Source organism: Canis lupus, chromosome 14 (genome assembly GCF_003254725.2).
Source record: "Canis lupus dingo isolate Sandy chromosome 14, ASM325472v2, whole genome shotgun sequence".
NCBI lineage: Eukaryota > Metazoa > Chordata > Mammalia > Carnivora > Canidae > Canis > Canis lupus.
The window spans coordinates 14513856-14530982 of NC_064256.1; the positions used below are offsets into that span (position 1 = coordinate 14513856).

Below are 17127 nucleotides of genomic sequence, written 5' to 3' on the forward strand. Positions count from 1 at the left end.
CAGCCCGGGCGCCGGAGCGCGCTGCAGGCGGGCGGGCAGCGCCGGGTGGAGGCGCCGCTCTCCCCGCCGTGTCGCCCACCGCCGCCCTCCGCAGTCGCCCCGGCCCCCGCCCCCCGCCCCCGCCCCCACGCTCGCGGCTAAGCCGGCCCGCGGGCGCGGCGGGCGCGGCGGGCGGGGCGCTGGGGCGGGGGGCGCTGGGGCGGGGGGCCCGGGATGCCCGCGCCGCGCGTCCCGCCGCCGCCTCCGCCGCCCCCGCCCCCGCCGCGCGCGGCCGCCCGGCGCGGGGGCGCGAACCGCTCGGGCTCACAGGTGGCCGCGCCCCCGGCTCGCGCCGCTGCCCCCGGCCGCCGCCACCTCCCGCGCAGCCCGCAGCCCGAGCCCGAGCCCGAGCCCGAGCCCCCCGGGGGCGCGCCGGGGGCGACGGCGGGGCGGGGCAGCGACGGGGCGGGGAGCTCCGGCTTCCCCCGCGGACCCAGGAAGTTGTCCTGAGACCAATGGCACCGCCGGCCCGCGGCTGAGCAGCCACGTCGCCAGAGCAGCATGTGGACTGGCTCGCCGGGTGCCCGAAGAGCCGCGTGGCCGCCGCCGCCCCCTCCGCCGCCGGCAGCCGGAGCCCCGCGCGGGGCGAGGAGCGGGGGCGCGCGGCCGCCGCGTCCCCTGCTCGCTGCCGGCCGCTGCTCCTCGGGAGGTGGCAGTCACCGTCGCTGCTGAGAAAGCGGCCCGCGCTCCCGCGCTCCCGCGGCCGGGGCCGGCCAGGAGGGACACGCAGCGCGCCCCGCTCGGACCCACATGGCTTGTTACCTGGTCATCAGTTCGAGACATCTCAGCAATGGGCACTACCGGGGCATCAAAGGAGTCTTCCGAGGGCCCCTCCGCAAGAACGGATCTCCCTCTCCGGTAACCTGCACACGCGCGCGCGCTCACACTCACACTCACACACACACACACACAACGCGCGTTCAAAATCTAGAGAAACAGAAAGAAAAAGAAAGAGAGAGAGAGACCTTGTCCGGGCGTAACGCGCCGGTGGTGGCTATCTGCCTTACCTGGGAGGCTGCTGTGTCTGTTTTTGCCATTTATTGTCAGACTGTTACACGGTGAGGGTGTGTGTTTACATGTGTACGTTCAACACGGTCATTAGCATCTGTAGTGCCACGGATGCAAATATTTACTGAATGCAGTTGTTCACTGCAGGGCTGTGCTGAAGGTAGCTCCTGAGCGCTGTGCCAAGTTAGGAATCTACGGATTTGGGCAGGGTAGAAAGTTCGAGGGGCACTTTGCAACCAGGCTTTGTGAACTCATCAGTTGAGATTAGTTGGATAATGCTGCGGTTACTTTATAAGAAAATTAACTTCTTCCAGATTTTGCATCAGGGTGCTGGCGGATGGAAAGGTGTTGCATGCCGACACTTGAGTAGATCTAACGCTTAACTGTGTGGGTTCCTTAAGGAACGCCAGAGTCCTTTGTGGAAATAGGAAGTGGGTAGTTGGTGGTATTAGGTACAGATGGATTTACATGCCATGCGAGTGATCGCTCAACTTAATGCACTATTGAATTTACTTAACTATTTGATTTATTCAAGTATTCTTTTTTATCTTTTTAGATATTTATTTTATTTATTTGTTTTCCTGGAGAAGTTACTACTGTTTATTTTTTTCTTTTTACATTTTTTTTAATTTAAATTCAATTTGACAACGTATAGTATAACACCCAGTGCTCATCCCGCCAAGTGCCCTTCTCATTGCAGGTCACCCAGTTACCCCAACCCTCCACCCACCTCCCCTTCTGCCTGGACTATAAGAGAAAGGAGGAGAGCTGAGTGAGAAAAATTAGAAAGGGAGACAAACCATGGGAGACTCCTAACTCTGGGAAATCGTTACCATACTGCAGGACTTCGATATATTATTTATAATTGGTAGATGCTAGAGACTAATATTTTACAGATTTAAATGTATTTTAAAAATGTTATGGCATATTAAAAAAAAAGTTTTGGACTCTTAATAAGTGACAAAGGACAAGTTTTCTAGTTTAGTAGAAAAACCAGTATTTTAAGTCTGTATGATATGAACAGAGAAAACTTAAGTTGCCTGATTTTTATCTATTTTTTGTACTTTTCATCATGGTTTAATGCTTCATTAGCATGAATTATTCAAAACTGCAATACATCTTGAAAACTTTTGATTAAGTGCTATCTGTGATTTGCATGAGAAATTTAAAGTCAGAAAGTCCACGTACCCAGAGCTATCACTAGGACTCCTAATTATGACACACTAGTGCCTCACATGTTTTTATGCACTGTAAATGTGGGTCGTTGCAATCCCTCCCACCGCCTCAACTACATGGTGCCAAAGCAGAAGTGTTAGATGGAATACACAATTTATATTTACAATAAATTTCTTAGGACTAGAGGGGTCTTGGAGAGTTTTAGTTGAAGAAAGCCCACATTCAGTCCTTCTGAGCAGCTGGTCTGAATTCTTTCTATTTTTAAAGATTCTCAGGATTGGAGTTTCTGCAGTCTCAGCAAACCACCTTAATGTTTAACAATCCACAGTGTCAGAATCTTCCTTATAGCAAACTTAAATCTATCAAGTTTTTCCTACAAGCTCATTTCATCTTGAAAACCTAGAATGTTCCACCTTTCTCATAGGTATTAGTGTTCAGTGCTTTGATAATCTCTGTGGCTGTGTTCCAAAACCCTCTCTTTGGTTATGGAAATCTGAATCGGGGAGTGTGTATAGTATATATGCCTTAATAGTTCACAGGATAAAGGAAGAATTACTTCAGAGTTCCTACATTGTTCAGTTCTAGTTAAGTTGCTTAGAATACGGAACTAATCTTCCAAAATCTAAAAGGCTTGCAGAGGAAATTTTTGTCACAAGGTCAGAAGGTGTCCTTCCTTCTCCTCTGTGGTCACTCATCTCCTAGAGGCCTGATTGATATCCCAGGGACAGGATGCATGAATGTGGTGGTTGTGACAAGACAACCCGTAACCCCCATGGCTCTACTGGCTGACCAGGTGCTCACAGCCACAGGACACTATTCTCATTCACTGCTGGGCTCATGTTTACTAAATACTAATTCATTTACTTTTATTTAGGTGCTATACTTTGGGCTTGTTCTCTCCAATATTTACACACGTCTGAGTGTGCTTAAATTACATTTGCAGCATTAAAAAATATACGATTTAGCCTGTATATGGGCTTCCTACATCTGATATATTTGTCTTCTTTTACATTTTACTTTGGAATTTGAATGATTTTTTTCAAAGTTTCAGTAGTTTCTCACATGAGCTAGGCAGTGTGTGAAAAATTGACGTTCATTCATTTTCTGTCACGAGCAGGTTTTTGAGACAAGTCATTGCCTTCACATTACATGACACTTAGTCTTTCTTCCTAGATTAAAATAGGTCACTACCTTCTGGACCTTAGACTTTTGAGCATCTAAGTAATAGTTTTCTAGTATGGATGAGTGTAGGTTTGCCATCTTTATTAATGAGTTGTGAAGCATGAAGCTGAAAACTGTGGCTATACGTCATTTCTCTTTTTATATTAAGCAATACACATACCCCTGTTAATTTCAGGTTGACAGACATTTATTGATTTTTTTAACAAGATAAATATTAAGCTCACAGATCCACAATATACAGTCATCTATTTTTTTTCTTAAAACACTTATCTATTCTGACAGTATCTTTTTATTGTTTTTTTCAAATTTGGTGCCCATTTGGGGCACAAATTAACCTCTCCGTCATTGACTTGGATTATTCCACTCACTGAGACTCAGTTTATCTGGGACTCTGGATTGGGATACAATCATTAATTGATTTAACTCACTCTTACTGAGGTCTGCAGTACTTCAACTTTGGCTCTTACTCTCTTAATCCAAGTGTCCTTTCTATTTTAATTCCTATTTTTCTGTTTTAATAAAGCTGTTTAAAAGTAGCACATAACACAGTTATTGAATGAGACTATTTTGTAACTTTGTTATAAATAGTGTAAAAACCACAATTCCTCTTTATGTAATAAGAATTTCTCCTAATAGACACAGACACACACACACACACACACACACACACACACACCCCTACCTGGATAGTATAAATTTAACATTTCAGTACCTTCTGGATGTAATTCTTCATTTATATATTCAAAGTAGTTATATTACATTTGTCATGTTCAAATCACATGCCTGTAGAATCTGGACATGTGATATTAAACTGACAGTACACAGGGAATGATTACATTTATATACATTTTTATTTCAAAGAATTTCATTTAGAAAACATTGAATCATTACATGGAGTTCTTATAATAGATACTTAGTGGGATACTTGAGAAATAAATAAAGCATTTTACCCCCAAACAGTCTCCACAGATCAGGAAACTGGAAATCCTGGAGTGAAATTCAGCTCCTATCTTCAAAGTGAACACATGCAAATGTCTTCTGTGTTGCATCTCTCTTCTTTTGGAGACTTGATATGAAAAAAATAGCATACTGCTTTCCATCCTAATTAGAATGTGAATAATTGATGAGATAGTTTATGTTACTTTAAATCCTGGGATAGATTAAAGAAAAGAAAAATGACAGAGTATTACATAGTACTTTGTATGCCATTGAGTGTTACGTAGTACTTAATGATAAGAGTCTCTAAGTTTAGAAAATAAATTTGTACCCTCTCACGTTTTAGGATATGTATCTCCTACCCTATCACAACTCTGAAATAAAATGACTGGACAATGACTTTAAAAATCCATGTGATATACACATACACATGCACCCACATGCATGTCTATAGGCACACACACAGGCATACAGATGTAATGTTATCAGCGCTCAAACCTAAGAAGTAACGAGATATTACATTGTAAAGCCCTTTCCCATCAAATATGTTAACAGTAAAACTTTGTTATTATAATTGAAGCACTCATTAAGAAAACAGTCTATAGGTGAATTCACTTTTTGTGTGTGAACTTCTGAGTTCTTCTGTCACCAAGTTTGGATTCAATAAAAAAAAATAATATCCTCTATGTAGTGCCAAAAATATGTTTGAATTTATTATTAATTAATGAAAATATTGTCTCAAATTCAGATTTGAGTATGGTTTGTTAGTTAATTTGTGTGTGGTTAATAGTACGAATGTCATTCAGGTTACCAATTGATGAAATATTAATAACAATCATAAGTTGTATATTTTGTCCATGGTGCATGTTTAGCCTATTACTATTCTTTTGAAGCTTACATAGAGTGACACTTCTTAAGAAGCACCTATTACTGAGAGTACCATAGTTAGACATCTAGGATTGCCTGTTTCTGGAGATGCTTATTATCTTCCCTCCAAATGTTGCATATGAAGGAAACTCTTGGGATTTTCATCTGAGCAACAGATCAGGGTCCTTGGATTTTGTTTTTGTTGTTATTTTGTTTTGTTTAGTGATCTTATTCTAAATTATGTATCTGACTAAATTGCCGAATGGAACGAGGTGGCAAAAAAAGAAGCCAGCATTTTCAGTGGACTAAAAAATTGTATAAAGCTCCCTTTTAAAAATTAAAAATGATTATGTATAAATCAAAAAAGTTCTAGAAACCAATTACCTTGAGGATACGTCTCTTCACAGAACTCCTTACACAAAGCAATGAGTGCATACACAACTTTGTTGTTTTTTCTAATGCCTATACTTTTCCGTTGTGTTTTCATTATGTTTAATAAGTACCAAGTTAAACACATCTAAAAAATGCTCTCAAACTGATGCACTTTTCATGTGCCAAGTATAATCATGAAGATATGATCTCCTGTAGAGAAGTCACCTGCCTCCTCTTTTGGAATTCATGAATAGGTAATACCTCCTACTGAAACATTTAGATATTTGCAATAAAGAGGACTCAGTTAAGATTTTTATAATCATGTTTTCTTTATTATGACGAATGTTGTATTAAGCACACGCCTTTTTTCTCACCGCCTTTTCAGCGCTTTCTTCTTTCCCCCAACTAACTGATTTCAGAAACTTGTAGTTGGCATTTATGCTTTCAAAAAGAAGTGTCAACTTTTTACGTCTGAAATTTGTGTTTATCTGCCTTTGGAAGTTTCCCATAAGTAAGAAAAATCAATTGGGTATTTGAATGGTATAGTTCATGACTTTTATTAGATTATTCTATGTTTATTTCATAATTAAAGTTTGATAAATCAAATCCTTTGTTTCTTTTAGACATACAGTTAAGATAACCTCTATTTTAAATTTCTGCTCCATAATTTGGAAACAAAATAAAAACAAAACAGATTGGTATCATGTGTAGGTGAAATTAGGTTGATATTTAACATAGAACTTAATCATTTGTAGTTGAAAGCGTAATTATGAGACCTTTGTTGTATAATTTGTATGCACTATGATGCATATTTTTCGTGTGGTATGTATTAACAGAGCTCGAAATATCAGTAGGTTTTAGGCTGTATTGGGAGCAAGGAGCAAAAAGAGTAATATATGTTTTAAATAACTCTCTGAAGTGCATTTCAGGGTGAATTTGGTTGGTTCAAAATACACATTGTCAGAATAATTCTTGAGTATATATGTACATATTTTGTAGAAAGTAATTTGAATCAAAATTGAAGTAAAAATGCTACTTTGCTTGAAAAATCTTCGTTTTAACAAGTACGGTTTTTTTGGGTAATCCTTATAAAATGACAGGTGACAGCCTTTTGTAGATAGTGTGAGTCAGGTTTACTTAGGGGATAAGGTGTGGAGAGAGAAATTAAATATTTGATAGGCTTTCACGACAAAGTGTAGTTATGATGATGATAGGAATATGCCAGTCACCAAGTTCCACAGTCTCTCTTGCTTTGGAAGTACTTACTGAATTTCCAAAAGAAATTCTGGAAAAATGAGTTACATTATACCTTAGGCAATATTCTCACTTGTAACTAAGGCCTTGTTGGCTTATTGAAGACAAAAAAAAACAATGCCAAAGAATATTATATAGCATATGAAATGAAAGGGGCTTTTAGAAACATTCACTCGTGTGTGATGTTACTTTTCCCAAGATTGGCCCCTGATAACATACATTCATCGAACTAATAATCCCTTCTTTGATTCAAATTTGATATCTAATATTTAAACATATACTTCTGAAAAACAGATAATATGCTTTCCTCACAGATAAAAAGAGCTATTAGAGTTAGCTATTTTTTTTTCTTCTTTGGCTGGTAGGAGACTCAGAGATAAATCTGTAGCTTAACAAAGCTGTGGGGATCGCAGTTGGCATCCAGAACAACACGATGTCCCCACCCCTGCTCATCTCTTATTCCCAGTTCGGCTTTTATTGTAATTTTCTTTTCCATGGCTCTCATTCATTTAAATTTATATTTTATTGTTTCAACGTATAAAGTTTCCTTCAGATGACTTAGTTCTGTTGTGGAAGCGAGTCAGGCTATAAATAAATAATAAAATACAGAATATCTAAATAAAAGGATGCCACTCAGGATTTTGTACTGGACAGCTTTGACAATGATTCATGGAATAGAGAGTATTCATTTTGTTCATTTGTAGCAAGTGTAATCAGAGCTGCCAATTTTTTGCTTTGACAATTGGCAAATTTCTTTTGGCAAATTTTACTTCACTTTAGCGTGGGTGTGAGAGGCAGGATATAGTTTATTTTGAAACGGATGCTGCCAGTCTGGTTTTTTTCTAAACAATCTTTTCCCTCCCTGTTATTCCTATTGCCATTGATCTTTATTCCTTTTGTGAACGTGATTATCAGGGTTTTCAGTACCTTTTTTGGCTTATGCGTCAACGTTGGCATATATGTCTAACTCCAGAGATACAAACCCTTGCAAATGGTGAGAACCACCCCATTCTGTCAGCTTCCCAATCCAAGCATATAAGTTTCTTCTCTGTTCGCTCTCCACGTTTAACTTTCATTCCTAGCTCAGAATTTAGAGCTTCCTCCGTATCTCCATTCAGAATCTACCTCCCAGTGTTCTTCCCCTGCCCACCTTCCCACAGCTATTACTCAGCACTTTACTTGTCCCATCTACCTCCTGAGCAACAAATAGTCAGTACCTCCCCCCCCACACACATATGTCCTTTCCAGATCTCCATTTTGCCATGAATAATTATATTCTCTAACATTTTTCTTGGCAAGCAAAGGCTATATGTGTTTCTTCTTTGTGAATGAAATAAATAATCATGTTCTACACAGAAAATAACCAGTGGACCCCTTTTCTGAGTGATGATGGAGGGGATGGAGCTCTACTTAAGTCTGACCCTTCCTATTGATGTATTTCATCTAAACATGAAGTCAAGAGATATCCTGGTGACCAAATTAATTACATTCACATTATCTCTAAAACGTTCAGAGTTGCTGGATGGTATCTAGGATCTTCATGTTTCAGACCCTGTCTATATCTTTAGCTTTGACTCTGTTTTTTCACCTGACCCTATGCTGACCAAACTACTCAGAGTTCTCGACTATGATGCGTATTTCTAGACCTTTATTCCATTGCACGTGGCACAAATCCTCTTTTTACTTTCATTGTTTGTGCCATGTCTTATGTATTCTTTTGACCTAACTAAAGAGTTGGGTCCTCATGTGACTGGACCCTGAGTCTCTTTCGTGGATCAAGCATTTCTCTTGCAGGTGCCATCACATCCATTGCTCAGCTTATTACTGGAGTTGTTTCTTGGTCTCCGTTTTGGTCACAGGATATGAGATCCTTGAGGTCATGCCTGCTGTTTTCCTTATATCCCAAGAGCTGAGCAGCAGCTTGTGGTTTATTATTGATTTCAGTAGGGGAAAAAAAGGAAGTTGGTAGAAATTTAATTGATGTAAATATGTTCACTTTTGGTCCTGCTGGTACCTCCATGATGAAAACTTTTCCTTAGAGACTTTTCTCCCAGGTTAGTTAGCCAGAATCTTTTAGAATGCACAGTGTCCTACTGATGGATTAAGTGGTCACTGTTTTCATGGTAATGCTTCTCACTTTAATATCTACCAAGATCATTTGGTCAATTGCTTCAAGTATAATTTAATATTTCCTATTAACCCAAATTGCAGAGTGCTTTATTCCATGTAACCATTCCAGAACATTTTTGTTAAAGGCCACAAGAGACTGAAGATTGGCTATGTATGAATAGATGAAATTTGTACATGAGTTAGTTAACCATATATTTCATTGGCACATATTTAATAGCTTCTTAGAAATGAATTACAAGTTAGGAACTTGATTATTCCCCTCCTATTTAGGAGTATGTAATAAAGAGGAAAAAACAGTGGTTCTTACACCTTTTCTTTCTTTCTCTGAATCTTGGTTTTGCTCCCTCTCCCCTTCCATCCTCCTCTCCTGACTTCTTGCCTCCCCCTTCTTCCCCTCTTTCTCTTTCTTCTCCCTTTCTCTCTGTCATTTTTCCTTTCTTTTGAAAGAGAGACAATAATAATTCCCTGATCAGTGGTCACTATAGCTCTTGAGAAAGCACCATCCTGGATCAGCCATAGGTAGTTTTTGCATAATTCCCAGTACTTTCCCATTGCTCACACTTGTTAGTCACACACGTTCCAACAACATTTTGCTAGCGATTATTCTTTCTTGGATCAATCAAGATGTGGCCATTGTCAGTAAGAGAAGCTTGGATCTCTTCTGAACAATGAATTTTATTTTATTTTATTTTTTAAAAGATTTTATTTATTCATGAGAGACACGGAAAGAGAGAGGCAGAGACACAGGCAGAGGGAGAAGCAGGCTCCATGCAGGAGCCCGATGTGGGACTAGATTCCGGAACCCCAGGATCACTCCCTGAGCTGAAGGCAGACACTTAACCGCTGAGCCACCCAGGCGTCCCTGAACAATGAATTTTAGCTAAAATATCCAGCCATCTAAGGTGGACATACAGAGAGATAGTAATACTATCTGGAATGGAGAAAATCACGTTAATTGTGTGGTCAGTTTCTTAATACAAATAAGCTTTTTAACAGTTAATAGATATTTGATTTCTTTGCCTTATTTGTAGGATATCGATATTGGAAGGGCCCTCAGCAATCCAGTTTAGGCTCCCACTATAAATTTTTTAAATATTTCACTATGATAGACCATAACAACTCCCCAAAGATGTTCATGTTATAATCCCCAAAACCTTCAACTCTGTTACTCACATGGCAAAACAGGCTTTGCAGATGTGATTAAATTAAGGATATTGACAATTGTCCTGGATTATGCATGAGGGCCAAGTATAATCATGAGGACCTTTATAAGAGGGAAGCAGGAGTGTCAGAATCAGAGAGGGAGCTTTGAAGATGCTATGCTGCTGGCTTTAAAAAGAGAGGAAGTGGCCACAATGCAGGCAATCTCTTGAAGCTCAACAAGGCAAAAAAAATGGATTCTCCTATAGAGCATCCAGAAAAATCACAGCCCTCTTATACCTTGATTTTAGCCCAGTAAGACTATTGATTTAATGGATTGAATTATAATACATTTGTATTCTTTTAAGCTGGTAAATTTGTGGTGATTTGTTAGAGCAGCCATAGGAAGCTAATATAATCACTCTTGACATGGGTGGACATTTTTAGTGATGGGAAGCGTCTGCTCACAAAAGTGACTGAGCCTCCTGTGAGACTGCTGTAATTCATGCTGAGGCTCCTTCTGCCCCTACCCAGATGTCTCCACTGCCCTCTTGCTGTTCCTGATCCTGCCCTTTGGAAAAAGGGGATAGATCTACCCCTGGGACATGACGTACCTTCAACTGTTCAGAGACAGCTGGTGGATTTTCATTGTTAAATCATGTGAAGGACTGAAAAATTTGTGAGAATGAATCTTCCCTGAACATCACTTGCATTGTTTTCTTATACATTAGTTGCATTTTCTGAAACTCGAAGTGCTTTATATATTATACTTTTTAATGTAATACAAGTTTTGGGATATACTTAGAGTTCTTATATTCTTGAGAGATGGTAAACTCAGTAAAACACTCTCATACATTTAGAAAAATACAGTCCACACTTTGAACTACTTCCCCCAGATATTTCCCTATTTATTTATTTATTTATTTATCTATCTATTTATTTATTTATTTTCGAGATTTCCCTTTTTATACTGTATCCATCATCTTTACGGAAGACGAACTTAAGAACACAAAAACCAGATCATTTCAGAGGTACATCTTAAGGCTATCTTTCTTAATTTCTTTAGTCTTTGATTTGGGCATTTGCAAATTGCTGGGGGTGGGGTGGGGCAGAAAGCATTACTTTTAAATAAAAAGTGATGGGATCAATTGAAGTAATAATTATAATTTCATGAAATCCCAAACATTTTCTGCACTAGACATAGTAGTATCTCCATTGAAAGTTATTTTTTAACTTTTGTGTTGAAGAGTAGTGTAATATGTAAATTGCCATGAATTATAAGCATATAGCTTTTTATTTTTTTTAAGGATTTTATTTATTTATTTGACAGAGACAGGCAGACAGAGAGAGAGAGAGAGAACACAGCAGGGGAAGCAGCATGCAGTGGGAGAGGAAGAAGTAGACTCCCCACTGAGCAGGAAGCCAGATGTGGGGCTCTGTCCCAAGACCCCGGGATTATAACCTGAGCTGAAGGCTGACACTTAACTGACTGAACCACCCAAGTGCCTGAATATAGATTTTTAAAGCTTCAGATGTAGTTAGAGAACATTACAACTCCCCGGAAACTCCAGATGTCTCTTATCAAGTACCACCTACCTCAAAGGAGTGAATGTCCTTACACCAGATTATAAACTGCCTTATTTTTTTTTTAATGATGTCAAATTAGTTTTAGTGAAGAATGCATATATTTGAAGCTCAACTGCCAGCAAACTTTTGAATGAAGGCCCATTTTTTGGGGTCAGGGTAATAATGACACAGTGTTTCAGCTGCTTCATTTCTCTGCTTTGTGAAGCAAACTTGTTAACTATTTGAAACAAATGAACAAAAGAATCCTGATTAGGTAAAAATGAATGGATTTATTCTAATAAAACACATGGATTATATCCAGGGTGACATCTGTGAAGTATTTCATTATCTTTTCTTTAATATTACATGTTGAAATTCAAAGATCCGACCATCATGTAGATTTAGTAATCTCTTGCAAGCGGTTAGGAATGGCGCTGTTGAGTTTTCATTATTTGAGAGGAGATGTGAATTATGTATTTAGTGGCAAGATAACAATAAATGATTCAAGGAAAGAAACCTCTAGCTTGGACTTCTCATAAAAAATGAAATTTATGTGCAAATGATGTGTAAACTTTATTACAAAAGTTGTTATAATTTCACACGCATCCATGAGGATAAAATACATTTGCGTTACTATGGAAACAGGATTATTGCCAAGAGGATTATAGATAAAACCCAAACAATGCTTATATATACTAATCAATCCTAATTTAAATGAATTTAAGTATATTTAAAGAACTGACCAAATATTTTCAATAAAATGTAATGCTCATCTTCCAATCCCCATATGCTGTATAGTATGAGTTCAAGAGTTCTGTCTAATGTTCCTAGAAAATCTTTGGTGACAGTCAGTGATGATTTGTTTTTCATCATACAAGGAAGATTTGTGAAACAGTGTTATAAAGGAAAAGTAATAAAGAATGATAAACCTTCCTTATGTAGATCACTTTGCTGTGAATTTGTCGTCTTTTTGTTTTGTTTTGTTTTTAAGCCATACTCAATGCCATACTCTGTGATAATCAGGGTGGACTCCACCCCTGAAAGTGATAGAGAAAACCAGTTCTCCACAGGGAACAGAACAGGTAAGAAAGCATAACGAGTGATAAATCATAATTGGCATAAAGATATTCATGAGAGTGGCCTTGGGTAGACTTATGTATATAAATATCACTTAATCTGAAGATCTTAGAATTGGACTCAGTAGACAGCAAACTGGAATACAATGTGTGATCTTCTGTGACAAAAATCTAGGCATGTAAAGTTTTAAACTCTTGGTTAAGTCACGACTATAAGGCCAGCCCTAAGATTCAGTTTCTGATCTTGATGAGTGCTGTGCCTGGTGAAATGTGGAAAGAATCTGCAACCTGCAAGCATCTTGCTTCCCTCCCAGTTTGGAAACGACACTAATGTTTGACCAGTGGTTTTCAGGTTGTTTTATTTTGAAAGCGATGATGTGTATGCTTTGTTTGAAGGAAATCCCAGAAGCAAGGCAAGCTAGACAGAAACACAACTGTTTCTGCTACAGAATGGTGAAAGCCCCCTCACCTTTCCCTCTGTATCTGGACAGGGAGGCTGGTGAAAGTATAAGACAAGGCAGATAAGGTCCAGCCAGGTAGGATCCTGTTGGCCATGTAACGAGGAGATCATCTCAGGTAAGAATGTGACTTTTAATCTCACTACAGAGTTAAATACTCTGGAGTAGCTCTGACATGAGAACTTCTCATTACTTTCTGTGGGTTGTGCCAACTGAGATAGATAACCATGGCTCTTGTTGTTGTCGTTATACACAAAACCAGAAGTGATTTATAAACAAGAAAATAAGAATACCAAACTTGAGTCATCATTAGTTTAGTTACTAGTGGAATAAATGCATTATAATTAGGCCTTTTTGTATAAGGAGAGAAAACGTCATAGATATATACACAGGAATGATAGGGTTTAAAGTTCACCCTAGATACACCTCTTTGCTCTCTTATTAGGGTAATTTTGGGGTGGTCTGGCTAAATAACTGTTCTCTCGCCTTAAGGGTATATAACATTTCCATCAAGAAAACAAATAAAGTGGAAGCTTAAAAGAATATTTTGAATCAATAATAGAAACTCTTATTAAGGAGGTTTGGTCAAAGGTATTAGAGACCATTAGTATAATAACTTTGAAAATCTAATGCAATAATCCCTTCTTTAGATCTCTGAAATTCATCTATGCCCACTAAAAGTCTCTCCTCATACTTGTTATGTAAACAAAAGTTGCATGTTTTTATATTTATTTCACATTTAAAGATAAAAACCTGTGTTGTGGATAGGGTTTTGTTTTGTTCTTTATGCATGTATTTTGTCTTATTTTAAGCATTTATCCCTCCTGCCCCTACAGTTTTATGGTGGGATCATGGACTTTTTCCCTCCTTGTATTCAGTGTAGAAAAGTAGGTAAGGGATGCCTGGGTGGCTCAGTAGTTGAGCATCTGCCTTTGGCTCAGGGTGTGATCCTAGGGTCCTGGGATCGAGTCCTGCATTGGGTCCCAGGAGGGAGCCTGCTTCTCCCTCTGCCTATATCTCTGCCTCTCTCTGTGTGTCTCTCATGAATAAATAGGTATAATTTAGAGAGAGAGAGAGAGAGAGAAGTAGTTAAGCTACATTGATCTGAGAGCTGTACAGACCTGTCCTCCTCAGCTCCAACCAGCTATGTGCCTGCACCACCACTTTGGTCCTCAGCTTGCTCTCGAGGGATGTTACTGGTCTTCTAGGGTTGATGTGAGATGTGAGCAAGCCAGCACAGTGTCTAGCACTTAGTAAGTGCACAGTGAAAAGCAGCTAGTGGTTACTCTTGGAACAATTGGCTCATTCTGTCACAGACAGGTGTCCTTGATCCGTTAACACGTTCTCAGCACTGGCTGGGAACTTGACACTATAACATCAACTGGTTGAAGCTGTTGTTCTTTTGGATGAACCTCTCAGATGGCTCTTTACTAGGCTTGCGTCTTGATGGGAGGAGAAGCACAGGCTTGGAGGCCAGTTAGCTTTATGTTTGACACAACCATTGCAAATAGCAGCCCCGTGTTTTCACAACTTTCTTAATGAAACTGCTCAGTGTGCCCTACTTTCCCGATGCCACTTTAATTCATGACAATGATACATTTTCCTGTTGTTTTTGTCAAAGCAAATCGAGTTAAGTAGATGAGTTGTTGTTATGATCTTGCTGCCTTGTGGAAGGAATTTTTTTCTCCTCTTTTTCTATTAGAGAGAGATATTTAATCTAAAGCTGCTGTCTCTGTACTGATAAGCATCCAGCCTCATTATTGTGTTTAAATATCTTTCACTGCCTTTGGAAATTCTAATGAACCAAACAGGTGTGTGTGTGTGTGTGTGTGTGTGTTTTATCCATCACTTTCTCTCCCCAATAAAGACCCATTACAGTAAAATATTTGAAAGGAGGATTGTATATGGTATACATAGGTTCCCATTAGGAGTAAATATTAGGGTCCATGTATCAGTACTAGTTCTTATACACATACATTCTGCTTTTGGCACACATAGATGGTATTCAATCCATGAATATCATTGTTGCAAAGAGCATTCGTGTCAGTGTCTAGTAGGATAGCAAAACCATTCTTAGCTTTTCAAAAAGAGGATGTACAATGCAAGGAATTCTTTACAAATGTGTTGAATAGCCTGAGGGAGAGAAAAGGGGAAGGTGCTGTTCCCCAGAGATTAGTAATTGTAGGAAGTCATGACAGTCCCTGGGGCTGAAGGGGCAAAGAGGAAATGGTATTCCCTAAACCCTCGAAACCTTACTCTTGGTGGTCCTGCCGCCGCTGCTGCTTCTGAAAGCACCAGAGGTGTCTGCACCGTGGGCATCTGAGAGTTTGCAGGCACCCTCTCTGCTGGCCTCCCTGCCCGAGTGGCTGGCTGGTGCCTGAGAGGGATGCTGTGCCATGGTAGCAGAGGTCAGCAGTTGCCTACCACTACCAGAACCCAGGAGTGCTGAGATGCCCAGGCAGCTTCAGGGAGAAGCAGAAGAAAGAAAATAAATCATGACTCCTTTCATTTTTCTAACTTCCCCCCCAGTGCTTTCCACTGGCAAACCTAACCAGAAAACAGCTGGCAAAGAGCTCTGTGGATATGCAATTTACATGTCTCCAGCTAGTACCCTTGGCCCTCAGAGAACACAGGTTTGAACTGCCTGGTCCACGTATACACAGATTTGTTTTGCTGAATACCATACAGCATGTTCTCTTCCTATGATTTCCCTAATAACATTTTCTTTTCTCTGGCTCACTTCATTGTAAGAACACGCTGTGGAATACATATAACTTACAAAATTCATGTTAATTGACTGTTTATGTTGTCGATAAGGGTTCTGGTCAACAGTAGGCTGAGTCATTAAGTTTTGGGGGAGTCGAAAGTTATACATAGATTGTTGATTACACAGGGTTGGCACCCCTAAGCCCCGCATTATTCAGAGGTCAGCAGTAGCTTTCTGGCTTCCAGTCCCAAAAGAGAGTAGGCATGGGAGAATAGAACTGATTGGCAACAGAGATATACCCAGCACTGCTTTTATATCACGTGCTCTAAGCTTGCAGAAACTAGGAGGGAGGAACATTAACTCGTGAAAGAGATAGTTATTATTTTTTTTATCATACAGAAATCTGAAAGATGATACAAATGTTTATGTTCCAACCAGACCTCATGTGTATAGTTTCCTATTGCCCCAACAAATCACTGTAAACTTAATGGCTTAAAACAACACATTTATTATTCTTGAGTTCTGTAAGTGCACAGAGATCTCCTTGGACTAAAATCAAGGTATAGGCAGGGCCATCCTCCTAGCTGGAGGCTTGAAGGGAGAATCCATTTCCTTGCTTCCTCCACCTCTTAGAATCTGCCTGTGTTCCTTGACCCATGACTACCTATCTCCATTTTTAAAGCCTGCAATTTGGGGAGCCCTGGTGGCTCAGTGGCTTAGTGCCACCTTCAGCCAGGGTGTGATCCTGGAGACCTGGGATCGAGTCTCACGTTGGGCTCCCTGCATGGATGGAGCCTGCTTCTCCCTCTGCCTGTGTCTCTGCCTCTTCTCCTTCTGTGTCTCTCATGAATCAATAAATAAAATCTTTTAAGTAAAATAAAATAAAGCCAGCAAGTTCTTCTCCTGCTACACTCTCTGATTCTCCTCAGCTGGAAAAACTCATTTTAAAGGACTCATGTGATTAGCTTGGGCCTCTCTATTCAGGATCCTCTCCTCCCCTCAAGGTTCTTCATTTTAATCATATCTGCTGAGTCCCTTTTGACATGTATCATACCATTTATAGGTTCTGAGAATTTGCTCTTGGGCATTCATGGGGCCCATTATTCTGCTTACAGCATTTTAGATTCATATACACCTGTAGTTATTCGCTAGTTGTTATCTCTTGTAGACCTCTCAAATACATAATCTCTAGAACTAAACCAAGTGGGTTCTTCCT

General features: G+C 39.9%; 2 protein-coding genes across 8 annotated transcripts in view; one reads left to right on the forward strand and one right to left on the reverse strand.

The window, feature by feature from the left end:
- The first annotated feature begins 660 nt into the window (after window positions 1-660).
- The window catches only part of ZNF804B (zinc finger protein 804B), a 502283-nt gene continuing 485816 nt past the window's right edge, over window positions 661-17127 (forward strand). Inside the window, exon 1 of the mRNA XM_025471445.3 lies at window positions 661-897. Within this exon, the coding sequence (XP_025327230.3) occupies window positions 790-897 (108 nt within the window). The 5' untranslated portion in view covers window positions 661-789. The remainder of the gene's footprint in view (window positions 898-17127) is intronic.
- TEX47 (testis expressed 47) overlaps window positions 4235-17127 on the reverse strand; it is a 29261-nt gene continuing 16368 nt past the window's right edge. For 5 of the 7 annotated variants that reach the window (XM_025471446.3, XM_025471448.3, XM_025471450.3 and 2 more), the window contains one exon: window positions 4235-4506. The gene's annotated coding sequence lies outside the window, so the exon portion shown is untranslated. Of the gene's footprint in view, window positions 4556-17127 lie in introns of all 7 variants that reach the window. The other 2 variants (XM_049093533.1, XM_049093532.1) reach the window with 1 other exon arrangement.